At 35.8% G+C, this 15,303-nt stretch overlaps 1 protein-coding gene across 1 annotated transcript in view; it reads right to left on the reverse strand.

Annotated features, from left to right (window-relative positions):
• The window catches only part of MAP4K5 (mitogen-activated protein kinase kinase kinase kinase 5), a 139,674-nt gene that overhangs the window by 11,020 nt on the left and 113,351 nt on the right, over positions 1 to 15,303 (reverse strand). Inside the window, exons 24-29 of the mRNA XM_004270042.4 lie at positions 14,927 to 14,929; positions 14,729 to 14,843; positions 14,296 to 14,354; positions 11,741 to 11,844; positions 9,692 to 9,869; positions 859 to 927 (exon numbers count right to left, since the gene is read on the reverse strand). Of these exons, the coding sequence (XP_004270090.1) occupies positions 859 to 927; positions 9,692 to 9,869; positions 11,741 to 11,844; positions 14,296 to 14,354; positions 14,729 to 14,843; positions 14,927 to 14,929 (528 nt within the window). The remainder of the gene's footprint in view (positions 1 to 858; positions 928 to 9,691; positions 9,870 to 11,740; positions 11,845 to 14,295; positions 14,355 to 14,728; positions 14,844 to 14,926; positions 14,930 to 15,303) is intronic.

Below are 15,303 nucleotides of genomic sequence, written 5' to 3' on the forward strand. Positions count from 1 at the left end.
CTACAAGTGACCAAATTAGTATAACCACCTATGTTTTCATTAATTACAATGAATTATACAGAATTTTATACAGAATAATTTTATACAGAATTTTACCCCAAGGTTATGGCAAACTATTCTAATACAGTTGTCCCTCAGTATCCACGGGGAATTGGTTCCAGTACCCCTCACGGAGACCAAAGTCCATGGATGCTCAAGTGCCTTATATGAAATGGCCTAGTGTTTGCATATAACCTACACACAACCTCCCATAGACTTTAATTTTAAAAAATATTTTTATTGAAATATAGTTGATTTACAATATCGTAGAAGTTTCAGGTGTATAGCACAGTGATTCAGTTATACATATGTGTGTGTATATAAATGTAGATATAGTTTTTTTTAGATTCTTTTTTTCCCTTATAGGTTATTACATAATATTGAGTATAGTTCCCTGTGCTACACAGTAGATCCTACATTACTTATAATACCTAATACAACACAAAAGCTATATAAATAGTTGCCAGGCACTTGCAAATTCAGGTTTGCTTTTTTGAGCTTTCTGGAATTTTTTTTTCTAAATATTTTCAATCCATGGTTGGCTGAATAGAGGATGTGGAACCTACAGATACAGAGGGCTGACTGTAATGTTCCCAAGTAGGCCAAACAGAATAAAGAAAAAGGTCACAGAGGACAGTCTGACAAACAGATCAATTAGTTACTACATCTGTAGCCAATTTAGGTTTTTCATCAATAAAACAATGCCACTTAAGGTGGAAAACTGCAAATCTACTTTACTGATTCTATTAGAATCAATTCCATGAAAAGGTATGTTATATCAAGTAGTATACTTAGAATAAACTTTAAAATAATACTTACTGTCTAAACACACTAAAACAGTATCTCTCTCCAATTGTGTTACATGAATGGAATCTAACTGTTGGCTGCCTTGGGGGGAAAAAAACAAGGTTACAGTTATATAACATGCATTAAAAACTAGAACTTAGAAAAGAAACACAAATTATGATTTTTTTCTGTGATTTTAAACTTAAACCTTTGAAATAAACACAGAAATTATATTTTGTAATTGTCTTGTCAAAAACTGTATGTAAGTCAATTTAAAAGAACAAAGTCCTATGCAAGGCTAACTGAGCTGAGAAAGGCTCAATATTACATTTAGTTAATACCTCTGCTAGTTCTAGAAAGATGAGTTACAAAAATAAAATGAAGCAAACAGTAAATATGGGGAAGAAAGTAAGATGCATGCTATATACAGTGACTAGATTTTGCTTTGCATTTTGCAGTAGCCAATGGGAAGATGAAAACAAGATCAGTTACGTGCATCACAGTGTCCCTGAGATAAAAATAAGTCAGTAATTCAGAAAAAGCAAAAGGATTAACGAAACTATTAGAGAGAAATTTTCCTGGTATTTGGGGGGGGGATGGTGTGTGTGTGGGGGTGTATGCATGTAGGGAGGAGTTCCTGTATTAACAGGACACCAGGGTAGCATAATGAACAATACTGTCAACAACATCTTTGCAGAAAGCAACTTTCATCACTTTGCTGATATTCACAGTGCTACTTCTCTTAACATCTGCTAATAGAAGTCATGACATTTTTGTAGAACATTTTTGGTAAAACAATTTATTTTAGCCACTCAGATGGCGTGAATGGTCTAGATGAAGCTAAGAAAACATTTTAGATAATTTAAGAGCAGTTCTTTTTTTTTAAATTAATTTTTATTGGACTATAGTTGATTTAAAATGTTGTGTTAGTTTCTGCTCTACAGCAAAGTGAATCAGTTATACATATACATATATCCACTCTTTTTTAGATTCTATTCCCACATAGGTCATTAAAGAGTATTGAGTAGAGTTCCCTGTGCTATAGATTCTTATTAGTTATCTATTTTATATATAGTAATGTGTATATGTCAATCCTCTTGAAGCTTTTTTTAAAAATTTTTCAATTTTATTTTTTTATACAGCAGGTTCTTATTAGTCATCAATTTTGTACACATTAGTGTATACATGTCAATCCCAATCACCCAATTCATAACACCACCATCCCCACCCCCCCCGTGGCTTTCCCCTCTTGGTGTCCATACGTTTGTTCTCTACATCTGCATCTCAACTTCTGCTCTGCAAACCGGCTCATCTGTACCATTTTTCTAGGTTCCACATACATGCGTTAATATACGGTATTTGTTTTTCTTACTTCACTCTGTATGACAGTCTCTAGATCCATCCACGTCTCAACAAATGACTCAATTTCGTTCCATTTTATGGCTGAGTAATATTCCATTGTATATATGTACCACACTTTCTTCATCCATTTGTCTGTCGACAGGCATTTAGGTTGATTCCATGACCTGGCTATTGTAAATACTGCTGCAATGAACATTGGGGTGCATGTGTCTTTTTGAATTATGGTTTTCTCAGGGTATATGCCCAGTTGTGGGATTGCTGGATCATATGGTAATTCTATTTTTAGCTTTTTAAGGACCCTCCATACTGTTCACCAGAGTGGCTGTATCAATTTACATTCCCACCAACAGTGCAAGAGGGTTCCCTTTTCTCCACACCCTCTCCAGCATTTGTTGTTTGTAGATTTTCTGAGGATGCCCATTCTAACTGGTGTGAGGTGATACCTCATTGCAGTTTTGATTTGCATTTCTCTAATAATTAGTGATGTTAAACAGCTTTTCATGTGCTTCTTGGCCATCTGTATGTCTTCTTTGGAGAAATGTCTATTTAGGTCTTCTGCCCATTTTTGGATTGGGTTTTTTGTTTCTTTAGTATTGAGCTGCATGAGCTGTTTATATATTTTGGAGATTAATCCTTTGTCTGTTGATTCATTTGCAAATATTTTCTCCCATTCTGAGGGTTGTCTTTTCGTCTTATGGTTTCCTTTGCTGTGCAAAAGCTTTTAAGTTTCATTAGGTCCCATTTGTTTATTTTTGTTTTTATTTCCCTTACTCTAGGAGGTGGATCAAAAAAAGATCTTGCTGTGATTTATGTCAAAGAGTGTTCTTCCTATGTTTTCCTCTGAGAGTTTTATAGTGTCTGGCCTTAGGTCTTTAATCCATTTTGAGTTTCTTTTTGTGTATGGTGTTAAGGAGGGTTCTAATTTCATTCTTTTACATGTAGCTGTCCAGTTTTCCCAGCACCACTTATTGAAGAGACTATCTTTTCTCCATTGTATATCCTTGCCTCCTCTGTCATAGATTAGTTGACCATAGGTGCATGGGTTTATCTCTGGGCTTTCTATCTTGTTCCATTGATCTATGTTTCTGTTTTTGTGCCAGTACCATATTGTCTTGATTACTGTAGCTGTGTAGTATAGTCTGAAGTCAGGGAGTCTGATTTCTCCAGCTCCGTTTTTTTCCCTCAAGACTGCTTTGGCGATTCAGGGTCTTTTGTGTCTCCATACAAATTTTAAGATTTTTTGTTCTAGTCCTGTAAAAAATACCATTGGTAATTTGATAGGGATTGCATTGAATCTGTAGATCGCTTTGGGTAGTATAGGCATTTTCACAATATTGATTCTTCCAATCCAAGAACATGGTATATCTCTCCATCTGTTGGTATCATCTTTAATTTCTTTCATCAGTGTCTTATAGTTTTCTGCATACAGGTCTTTTGTCTCCCTAGGTAGGTTTATTCCTAGGTATTTTATTCTATCTGTTGCAATGGTAAATGCGAGTGTTTCCTTAATTTCTCTCTCAGATTTTTCATCATTAGTGTATAGAAATGCAAGAGATTTCTGTGCATTAATTTTGTATCCTGTAACTTTACCAAATTCATTGATTAGCTCTAGTAGTTTTCTGGTGGCATTTTTAGGATTCTCTACGTATAATATCATGTCATCTGCAAACAGTGACAGTTATACTTGTTCTTTTCTAATTTGCATTCCTTTTATTTCTTTTTCTTCTCTGATTGCTGTGGCTAGGACTTCCAAAACTATGTTGAATAAAACAGTGTTGAGAGTGGACATCCTTGTCTTGTTCCTGTTCTTAGAGGAAATCCTTTCAATTTTTCGCCATTGAGAATGATGTTTGCTGTGGGTTTGTCGTATATGGGCTTAATTATGTTGAGGTTGGCTCCCTCTATGCCCACTTTCTGGAGAGTTTTTATCATAAATGGGTGTTGAATTTTGTCAAAAGCTTTTTCTGCATTTATTGAGATGATAATACGGTTTTTATTCTTCAATTTGTTAATATGGTGTATCACATTGATTGATTTGCATATATTAAAGAATCCTTGCATCCCTGGGATAAATCCCACTTGATCATGGTGTATGATTCTTTTAATGTGTTGTTAGATTCTGTTTGCTAGTATTTTGTTGGGGATTTTTGCACCTACACTCATCAGTTACATTGGTCTATAATTTTTTTTTGTAATATCTTTGTCTGGTTTTGGTATCAGGATTATGGTGGCCTCACAGAATGAGTTTGGGAGTGTTCCTTTCTCTGCAATTTTTTGGAAGAGTTTGAGAAGGATGGGTGTTAGCTCTTCTCTAAATGTTTGGTAGAACTCACCTATGAAGCCTTCTGGTCCTGGACTTTTGTTTGTTGGAAGATTTTTAATCACAGTTTCAATTTCATTACTTGTGATTGGTCTGTTCATATTTTCTATTTCTTCCTGGTTCAGTCTTGGAAGGTTATACCTTTCTAAGAATTTGTCCATTTCTACCAGGTTGTCCATTTTATTGGCATAGAGTTGCTTGTAGTAGTCTCTTAGGATGCTTTGTATTTCTGCGGTGTCTGTTGTAACTTCTCCCTTTTCATTTCTAATTTTATTGATTTGAGTCCTCTCCCTCTTTTTCTTGATGAGTCTGGCTAATGGTTTATCAATTTTATCTTCTCAAAGAACCAGCTTTTAGTTTTATTGATCTTTGCTATTGTTTTCTTTGTTTCTATTTATTTCAGCTCTAATCTTTATGATTTCTTTCCTTCTGCTAACTTTGGGTTTTGTTTGTTCTTCTTTCTCTAGTTCCCTTAGGTGTAAGGTTAGATTGTTTGAGATTTTTCGTTTCTTGAGGTAGGCTTGTATAGCTATAAACTTCCCTCTTAGAACTGCTTTTGCTGCATCCCATAGGTTTTGGATCGTTGTGTTTTCCTTGTCATTTGTCTCTAGGTATTTTTTATTTCCTCTTTGATTTCTTCAATGATCTCTTGGTTATTTAGTAACGTACTGTTTAGCCTCCATGTGTTCATGTTTTTTACATTTTTTTCCCTGTAACTCATGTCTAATATCATAGCGTTGTGGTCAGAAAAGATGGCTGATATGATTTCAGTTTTCTTAAATTTACTGAGGCTTGATTTGTGACCCAAGATGTGATCTACCCTGGAGAATGTTCCGTGTGCACTTGAGACGGAAGTGTAATCTCCTGTTTTTGGATGGAATGTCCTATAAATATCAATTAAATCTATCTGGTCCCTTGTGTCATTTAAAGCTTGTGTTTCCTTATTAATTTTCTGTTTGGATGATCTGTCCATTGGTGTAAGTGAGGTGTTAAAGTCCCCCACTATTATTGTGTTACTGTCGATTTCCTCTTTTATAGCTGTTAGCAGTTGCCTTATGTATTGTGGTGCTCCTATGGTGGGTGCATATGTAATTGTCATATCTTCTTGGATTGATCCCTTGATCATTATGTAGTGTCCTTCCTTGTCTCCTGTAACATTCTTTATTTTAAAGTCTATTTTATCTGATATGAGTATTGCTACTCCAGCTTTCTTTTGATTTCCATTTGCATGGAATATCTTTTTCCATCTCTTCACTTTCAGTCTGTATGTGTCCCTAGGTCTAAAGTGGGTCTCTTGTAGACAGCATATATATATATATATATATATATATATGTCTTGTTTTTGTATCTATTCAGCAAGCCTGTGTCTTTTGGTTGGAGCATTTAATCCATTCACGTTTAAGGTAATTATTGATATGTATGTTCCTGTGACCATTTTCTTAATTGTTTTGGGTTTGTTTTTGTAGGTCCTTTTCTTCTCTTGTGTTTCCCACTTAGAGAAATTCCTTTAGCATTTGTTGTAGAGCTGGTTTGGTGGTGGTGAATTCTTAGCTTTTGCTTGTCTGTAAAGCTTTTGATTTCTCCATCGAATCTGAATGAGATCCTTGCTGGGTAGAGTAATCTTGGTCGTAGGTTCTTCCCTTTCATCACTTTAAGTGTATCATGCCATTCCTTTCTGGCTTGTAGAGTTTCTGCTGAGAAATCAGCTATTAACCTCATGGGAGTTCCCTTGCATGCTATTTGTCATTTTTCCCTTGCTGCTTTCAACAATTTTTGTCTTTAATTTTTGCCAATTTGATTACTATGTGTCTCGGTGTGTTTCTCCTTGGGTTTATCCTGCATGGGACTCTCTGCAGTTCCTGAACTTGGGTGGCTATTTTGTTTTCCATGTTAGGGAAGTTTTTGACTATAATCTCTTCAAATATTTTCTCTGGTCCTTCCTCTCTCTTTTCTCCTTCTGGGACCCCTATAATGCGAATGTTGTTGAGTTTAATGTTGTCCCAGAGGTCTCTTAGGCTGTCTTCATTTCTTCTCATTCTTTTCTCTTTATTCTGTTCCGTGGTAGTGAATTCCACCATTCTGTCTTCCAGGTCACTTATCTGTTCTTCTGCTTCAGTCATTCTGCTACTGATTCCTTTTAGTGTAGTTTTCATTTCAGTTATTGTATTGTTCATCTCTGTTTGTTTGTTCTTTAATTATTCTAGTGTTTGTTAAACATTTCTTGCATCTTCTCGATCTTTGCCTCCATTCTTTTTCTGAGGTCCTGGATCATCTTCACTATCATTATTTTGAATTCTTTTTCTGGGAGGTTGCCTATCTCCACTTCATTCAGTAGTTTTTCTGGGGTTTTATCTTGTTCCTTCATCTGGTACATAGCCCTCTGCCTTTTCCTCTTGTCTCTCTTTCTGTGAATGTGGTTTTTGATCCACAGGCTGCAGGATTGTAGTTCTTCTTGCTTCTCCTCTTGAAGCTTCTTATGAATATATTTTATGTCTTGTGTTCATGACACACTTGGGAATTCCAGGGCGGACCAGTGGTTAGGACTCAGCATTCTCACTGCCAGGGGCCAGGGTTTGATCCTTGGTCAGGAAACTAAGATCCTGCAAACTGCACTTCAAAAATTTCTCTTTTTATTTCAGTTAACATTTTTCTCTTGTTCTTCCCACTCAAGCTATCAAAAAATGTCCACATTTGCTGTCTCTATTTATTTACTTCCCACTCATCCTTTGCCATTGTAATCTCAGAGCAGTCATTCTTAACTACATCTCTTTGGGACACTCATAGATCCTCTCCCTTAAAAACTGCACATCTGAGCATAAACACAATTATTATTTTGGGTTTTGGTGGACCTCCCAAAGTTCATATATAGTGAAGAATCCAGATGTACAGAACTGGTAAACTGTTGTCCTTTGGCAACATTCCAAAAAATAGCTCTTCTCAGTAAAGGTATGTTCGTGCATTTATTCAACATTTATTGAGTGCTGATACGTGCTAAGCACCATCCTTGGAGAAAAGGATACTACAATAATACATCAAACTACAACTAAAAGAGTCTTGGAATAGGAGTTCATTTTAATTGTTACAGCTGTTGCCAGTTCAAGGCATGGCCTCCACAATCAACATACCTGGGAGATAGTTTAGCAATCATTTGTGAATATGGAAAAGCCTAATAAAGGCAGTCTCTGCTTTAGGGTGATTTGAATGTTTACCCTCAGAGTCCTGGCTCTCCTTAGGTAGTAATTTTGGGTCTGCCTTAATTTTAGCCTAGACAATGTTAAAAGTGGGTAGAACAGTTTGCCTCTGGCATTAAAAAACAAAACAAACAACAACAAAAACCCCTCAACCCTCAACCCTGCAAATTCACAAGAGGACTCACTGAATGCCCAGCCTTAAGCAATGTAACCTCCTAATACATCATACAGAAGATAGTAGTTTGAAAACTCACATTAGATAATCATATGAAATGACTTTTTCTACACTATTATTATATACTAACCAATAAAAACAAGTTGGGGCTGTCTGCCAAACATGATCTTGGTTTTTAAATAAACTGACCCAAAACTCTTCTTTTTAGCAATAATTACATGATAGGAACACGTTTCTATTTGGGCTGTTTATATTTCATAATAAATGTCATTTCCACCTTTCTGTTAGCTATACCAGGAAGATATGCATCTACCTCAACCAAAAACATTATTAGAAAGAAAGTAGGTGCAGGTGGGGTGGGAGGGTAAAAGAATACATTCCTATTTTATTCTACTGGAAATTATGATTTGGTCTACAAAGACAGTGATATTAGTCCAGGGCATGCTGGAACTGGCTTGTACTGGACTGCTAAATTTTCAGAGATTTTGCAAGCCAGATGACATCAAATTGGTAGTCTGAAATTGGCTGTGGTGGGAGTATTATATCACAGAAATAGGCAACTGCTACAAACCAGGCTTCTCTGCACCCAAGAGTCTATTGTTAAACATTTACTACTGATTCTGAAAATGATATTAGTGCAGTTCTACATTAACTTAAGTAGCTGGGTTTTATAAAAGAGTTCTTATAATTTAGCCTATAAATGATCAAAAGCCAAAGATATTTAATAAGAACCTTCAAACTTATAACACTTGTTAACAGACTTCTTCTCGAGGTGATAAAGAATGTAACAGTGGTCAGAAATAAGTTATAACTAAAGCTTACTTGACTTCATATATAAAAATGGCTTGATAAATCTGGCTGACAATACACTAGCACAACAAAAACAGTAAACTGGCAAAATGAAGATCTTCTTCATTTTACTTATTTTTTAACATGAATTCTTTAATATTTTATTTTTAAAAATTTAAAACTTTATTTATTTATTTTGGTTGCGCTGGGTCTTAGTTGCAGCAGGCAGGCTCCTTAGTTGTGGCTCACGGGCTTAGCTGCAGCTCGCGGGCTCCTTAGTTGCGGCCAGTGGGCTCCTTAGCTGTGGCTCATGGGCTCCTTAGTTGTGGCACATGAACTCTTAGTTGCGGCATGCATGTGGGATCTAGTTCCCTGACCAGGGATTGAACCCTTGTCCCCTGCATTGGAAGGTGGATTCTTAACCACTGCAGCACCAGGGAATTCCCTTGACATGAATTCTTGATTGATTTGTTCCAATTTTAAAGTGTGAAAATAAACTTCTCAACCTTTTCAGAGTTTTCACTGAGATATGTTTGATAAAATCCTAGGCTAACAAACCATTCTCAGAAAATGCAAGAGATATTTTCCTGTATCTTTAAATGGTAAAGCTTGGAGGCCACACATGAGAAGTTTCTATTCCAGTATGAAAAGTACCAGAACTCAATGATTTTAAGAAGTGTGGGGGGAAAGAACCGATAGGAAAAAAAATGTTATTTCTTTGCTTGAGAAGCTGATAAAATTTGAAAAGTATCTTAGAAAACTTAATTATTTAGTAAGTCCAAAGATTAACTGATAACAACTAAGACTTTTAAATGTCAGGACTCATTAAAATTTTCCTTGGTAAAATACTTTGTATCAAATTGCCTCAGGCAAATAGAGATCATAAACTATATGTACATGATCCTCTGGGCTTACTTGGGAAACTATGTTCTGAATCTTTATTTGAAAGAGCCCACGCAGGTTGAACCTATTCTGCTTCTTTTGCAGGCAAAAGCATCAATATTTTAACATAAAGTAAAAAACACTTACCTCCACCAATTTCTGTAAACCATGAAGATGCAGAGTTCAAATTGATTGTCTCAAACTGAACTACCTGATTTAATTCGGTGCCCTTGCTAATAGCTACACAGACCATAGGGTATTCCTGTTCTGGTATTACCAGCATTTCAAAAACATTCAAAGGACTTGGCAAAGGAAAATCAAAGTGCTGCAAAAAATAAACAGATGTATAATTTAGAAACAATCTCCTCATTCATATTGTTGAATAAATTCAACAGAAAGGCTTTCACTTTCTTAATTGATCTAAATCTAAAAAACGACTACCTCTTATCAGCACAAAAACAGACATATAGATCAATGGAACAGAATAGAGAGCCTAGAAGTAAACCCATACACCTATGATTAATTAATCTACAACAAAGGAAAAAAGAATATACAATGGAGAAAAGACAGTCTCTTCAACAAGCAGTGTTAGGAAAGCTGGACAGCCTCATGTAAATCAATGAAGTTAGAACATTCCCTCACACCATATACAATAATAAACTCAAAATGGTTTAAAGACTTAAATATAAGATATAGCACCATAAAACTCTTAGAAGAGAACACAGGCAAAACATTCTTTGACAAAAATCATAGCAATATTTTCTTAGATCAGTCTGCCAAGGCAAAAAAATAAAAATAAATAAGCAAAAATAAACAAATGGGATGTAATCAAACTTAAAAGCTTTTTGCACAGCAAAGGAAACCAGAAACAAAACAAAGAAAACGTCCAGAATGGGACAAAATATTTGCAAATGATGCAACTGACAAGGGGTTAATTTCCAAAATATACAAACAGCTCATATAACTCAATATCAAAAAAACAACCAAATCAAAAAATGGGCAGAACACCTAAATAGACATTTTCCCAAAGAAGACATACAGATGGCTAACAGGCACATGAAAAGTTGTTCAACATCACTAATTATTAGAGAAACGCAAATCAAAACTAAAATGAGGTACCACCTCACAACAGTCAAAATGGCCATCACTAAAGAGTCTATAAATAATAAATGCTAGAAAGGGTGTGGAGCAAAGGGTACCCTCCTACACTGTTCATGGGGATATAAATTGGTGCAGCCACTGTGGAGAACAGTATGGAGGTTCCTTAAAAAACTAAAAATAGAGCTAACATATGATCCAGCAATCTCACTCCTGGGCATATATCCAGAAAAGATGAAACTCTAATTTGAAAAGATACCCGCACCCCATGCCGTTCACAGTGGCACTATTTACAGCAGCCAAGACCAGAAACAATCCAAGTGCCCATCAACAGATGATTGGCATAAGAAAATGTGATTGACACACACACAGACACACACACACACACACACACACACACACACACACACACACAGAGGAATATTATTCAGCCATAAAAGGAATCAAATATTGCCATTTGCAGAAACATGGATGGACCTGGAGAATACTATGCTTAGTGAAGTCAGACAAAGACAAATACTATATGATATCATTTATATGTGGAATCTAAAAAATAATACAAATGAATATATATACAAAACAGAAACAAACTCACAGACAGAAAACAAATAGGAGAGGGAGTGGGGGAGGGATAAATAAGAAGTATGGGATTAACAAACTACTATACATAAAATAGATAAGGAACAAGGATTTACTGTATAACACAGGGAACTATATTTAATATCTTTTAATAACCTATAATGGAAAATAAGAAATAACTGAATACTTTGCTGTATAACTGAAACTAACACAATATCATAATACTTCAGTTAAAAAAAGGACTACCTTTAAATATCATGATAAGAATCAGTTTTCCATAAAAATATGTTTTAGAGACTTGGCCATATTCTTCTTTATGGCTGTGATATTTCTGGAAGTTTATTAACACAAGTTAAAGATAAAATCTTAAGAACACAAAAATCCCTAAACCCAATAAACACCTATAAATAACTATAAACATGCTAACCCTAGATGGTAGCCTTGGGGTCTTATAATTTCAGGCTCAGTTATACATTAGTGTTTTCTAAATTAAAAAAATGTAAACAAAGTAACATATACCTTTATTAACATGAATTTCTGCATTGGCTCATACCACTGAAGTAAAACAATTCCAGACTGTAAAGCTCCACAGAGGTATTTATGTCCTGTGTAAGGGTTTCTGACTGGAAAGAAACAAAACAAAACAGACACACCCAAAACAGTGAATATTTTTATATAAAAACAAAGTTTAGCTGAAAGCAATTACTAAGTTATACTCACCTAAAACCTAACCCAGCTTTCTGTATAAAGGCAGTGCTGATACATAGGAAAAACCAATTAAATGTGGCCTGCCACTGATGCCAAACTATGAATGGAAGAATAATCATTTGAACTGTTAATTTAGGGGATAAAGGATAATTATTGTTTCTGTTCACTAGGATGATAAGAGTGCAGAAAGTAAAGAAAGATGATATCTTTTTCCTTTGGCTTTGTTATACCCTTTCCTTTTCACTCTCTTATCTCAATTTTAATTGTGTACATTTACTTCTAAACATCTTTAATATACTAGGTTCTTAAACATAAAAACAGTATTTTAAGCACCAAAACACCTAAATTATTTTACAATCTAAAGAGCTGCTTAAGTAAATGGACCAAAAGAGTGAATTCTAGGTCTAGTGAATAAGAAGGTCTAGAAGGCAACTGAAATCTATCATTCCATTAAAAAAAAAAAAAAATTTTATTTATTTATTTTTGGCTGCACTAGGTCTTCATTGCTGTGCAGGGGCTTTTCTCTAGTTGCAGTGAGCGGGGGCTACCCTTTGTTGCGGTGCACGGTCTTATTGCGGTGGCTTCCCTTGTGGAGCATGGGCTTTAGGCATGTGGGCTTCAGTGATTGTGGTGCGCGGGCTCAGTAGTTGTGATTCACGGGCTCTAAAGCGCAGGCTCAGTAGTTGTGGTGTACGGGCTTAGTTACTCCGTGGCATGTGGAATCTTCCCAGACCAGGGATCAAATCTGTGTCCCCTGCACTGGCAGGCAGATTCTTAACCACTGTGCCACCAGGGAAGTCCTATGATTCCATTTTTGGTATAGTAGTTTACAGCTGTCTACTTAAGACAAGATGAAAATAATTAATTATTTTACAACTTAATAAAGATGTAACTTCCTTGACTCAAATCTATAGAAATTCACATTGGTCTTTCCTTCTCCCCAATTTGATTCCCATCAACAGTAATGTTTTGATTATAAGAGTAGTTATTTGCAGTAAGCTCTGTCTTAAGATATTTATGAGTTATACCTCAGATTGTAAGCATCGAGACCTTTCCCGAGTCAGAGATACTGGGAATCTGATAACGAAATGGACCTGCATCTCCCTAGAAAAATGCTCGTGAAATCTGCTTATAACTAGAGAGTATGCTGTGGACCTAATGCAGCATGAAGATCAATGTTTAGGCTCACTGATTAAACAATAATAAACAGAAAGTTAGGAGCCCAGAATTTGAAGCCACAGACCAGGTGTGATCCCAGGTTCTGCTACTAGTGACGTAAGTATCATAAGCTGTTTAAGGGTTAAGTGAGAGAAGATAATTATATAGCACAGAATTTCACCTTGCCCCAAAAGAGGTCTGGTCTTTGTCCTCTCTTCTGGGAGTTAATGTCTAAGCCTCAGGAATGTCATGCCTGACAGGAGTGTCTTTGTTTGCCTGGGGCCTCAGTCAACGTATACTGTAACAATATGATTCAGAGTGGGGGCTGGCGACACTGGATAGTCTCAGGGTGGGGGAACAGTAATGCCAGAAAGACAAACCATGTAATTTAGGGTAGGGGCTTTGGGTCAGGCAATATCACTTGACCTCCAGAGGGGATGGATACTGAGATCAGCCATGTGGGCAATCAAGCATGCCTATGTGATAGAGCCTTAATAAAAACTCTGGACACTGAGGTTGCTGAGTAAGCTTCCCTAGTTGGCAATGCTCTGTGTGTATTGTTACACATCACTGTCAGAAAAGTAACACTGTCCATACGCTGTCTATTAGTCCATGGAGAAAGGACAACAGAAGCTCTACATCTGGCATTTTTCCTGGATTCTGCCCTATGCCCTTCTTCCCTTGGCTGATTTTAATCTATATACTTTCCCTGTAATAAACCACAACCAGAGTATAACCACTTTCAGTGAATTCTGTGAGTCCTTCTAGTGAATTATTGAACATGAAGGTGGTTGGGGAACTCCCCAAACCTGTAGTTGGTATCAGAAGTGAGTGGTTTTGTGTGGACTCTTCCCTCTAACTTCATAGTTGGCCAAAGTCTTGAAATAATAATGTTCATAAAACACTAAGCAATAACTGTTAAATATATGGTAAGTGTCAAATGAAAGCTAGGATATCAGCAGAGATAGAGCCTTACGGACTATGGTTAAAAAATTCGAGGATCATTATGCTCTGAGAAAGCATCAGAGCAATATCTTCAAGCATTTTTATGTCCAACTATACATTCCTGAGCTTCAATGGCCCCTTAACTCCTTATTAGAACAAATATAAAGCCTACCTTCCTTCACTTAATACTATAAGACTCTACAGATAATTTTGAAGATGTTAAAAGTTCTAATCATCCAGTTTGAGAAACAGCATTTACTCACCTATGCAACATTTGTGGCAGCCTTTTGTATCAGGAATCTTTGTTGTTAAAGCGAACTTTCTGAAAACATAAGACAACATAAATGTACTCTACTGCAGTGGTTCGCAAACAGTGAGTGATGGGTGAATCAGTTCCATCAGAACCAGTCAAGGAGCTCTAAGAACCACCGTCTTAAACTCTGACCCCAAACTATCTGATTTTATAGAACTGAGGCAGGACCTGGGAATCTATATTATAAAACTTCTATGGATGATTGACATGGACAGTCAAGTTACAAGACACTTATCTTTTGAATTCTAGATGACATTTACTTTAGTGTAAACTACCTTTCAAAATTAAGACAAAGGAAGTTTTTTAGTGGGCAAGGAAGACTGGCTGTTTTAAAAATAAACACTAATTCCCCTCACTCCCAGGAGAATCAAAATATTTTGTACCTTGGTAGTATGCGGTCTGGAAACCTATGAGTTTGAATATGGGCAGCTAGTCCTGGTTTTTTGGCTTGTTCAAACAAAGCTATAAGATTATGAGAGTAGAGTTGAAAGGTTTTTCCTATAAAAGAGAAACATGTTATTTTTATTAGAATTATTTAAAGCAGAGAAATACTATTTTCAAGCAAAAGAAAAGATAATTACCTTCTAAAATGACGAGTCCAGCCATGTTCAAAAAACCAAGCAAAAACAGAGAAAAACACAAAAAAAAACCTAGTTAATACTATTTTGAAAGATAATAAGTAAAATGAGTTTTAACAAAGTAGATAATTTTGTTTCCCAGTACATAAATTAGATATATTCTGACTAATAGGTGATCTGGGCAGAATATATGTAAACCTTAATGAAGCCAACATAGGAAAAGAAATTGTCAAACACTGTACAATAGAGTGAGTTACAATGATGTACATGTGATTATTTCAGTACAACATGGAAAATTATATAACTATACCACATTATCTTTCTCAGATAGTCCTATTTATCAATAATCTACCACATTACCTTGGATTAAAAACTGTGAA

The sequence above is a fragment of the Orcinus orca genome, chromosome 2, assembly GCF_937001465.1.
Source record: "Orcinus orca chromosome 2, mOrcOrc1.1, whole genome shotgun sequence".
NCBI classification, from domain to species: domain Eukaryota; kingdom Metazoa; phylum Chordata; class Mammalia; order Artiodactyla; family Delphinidae; genus Orcinus; species Orcinus orca.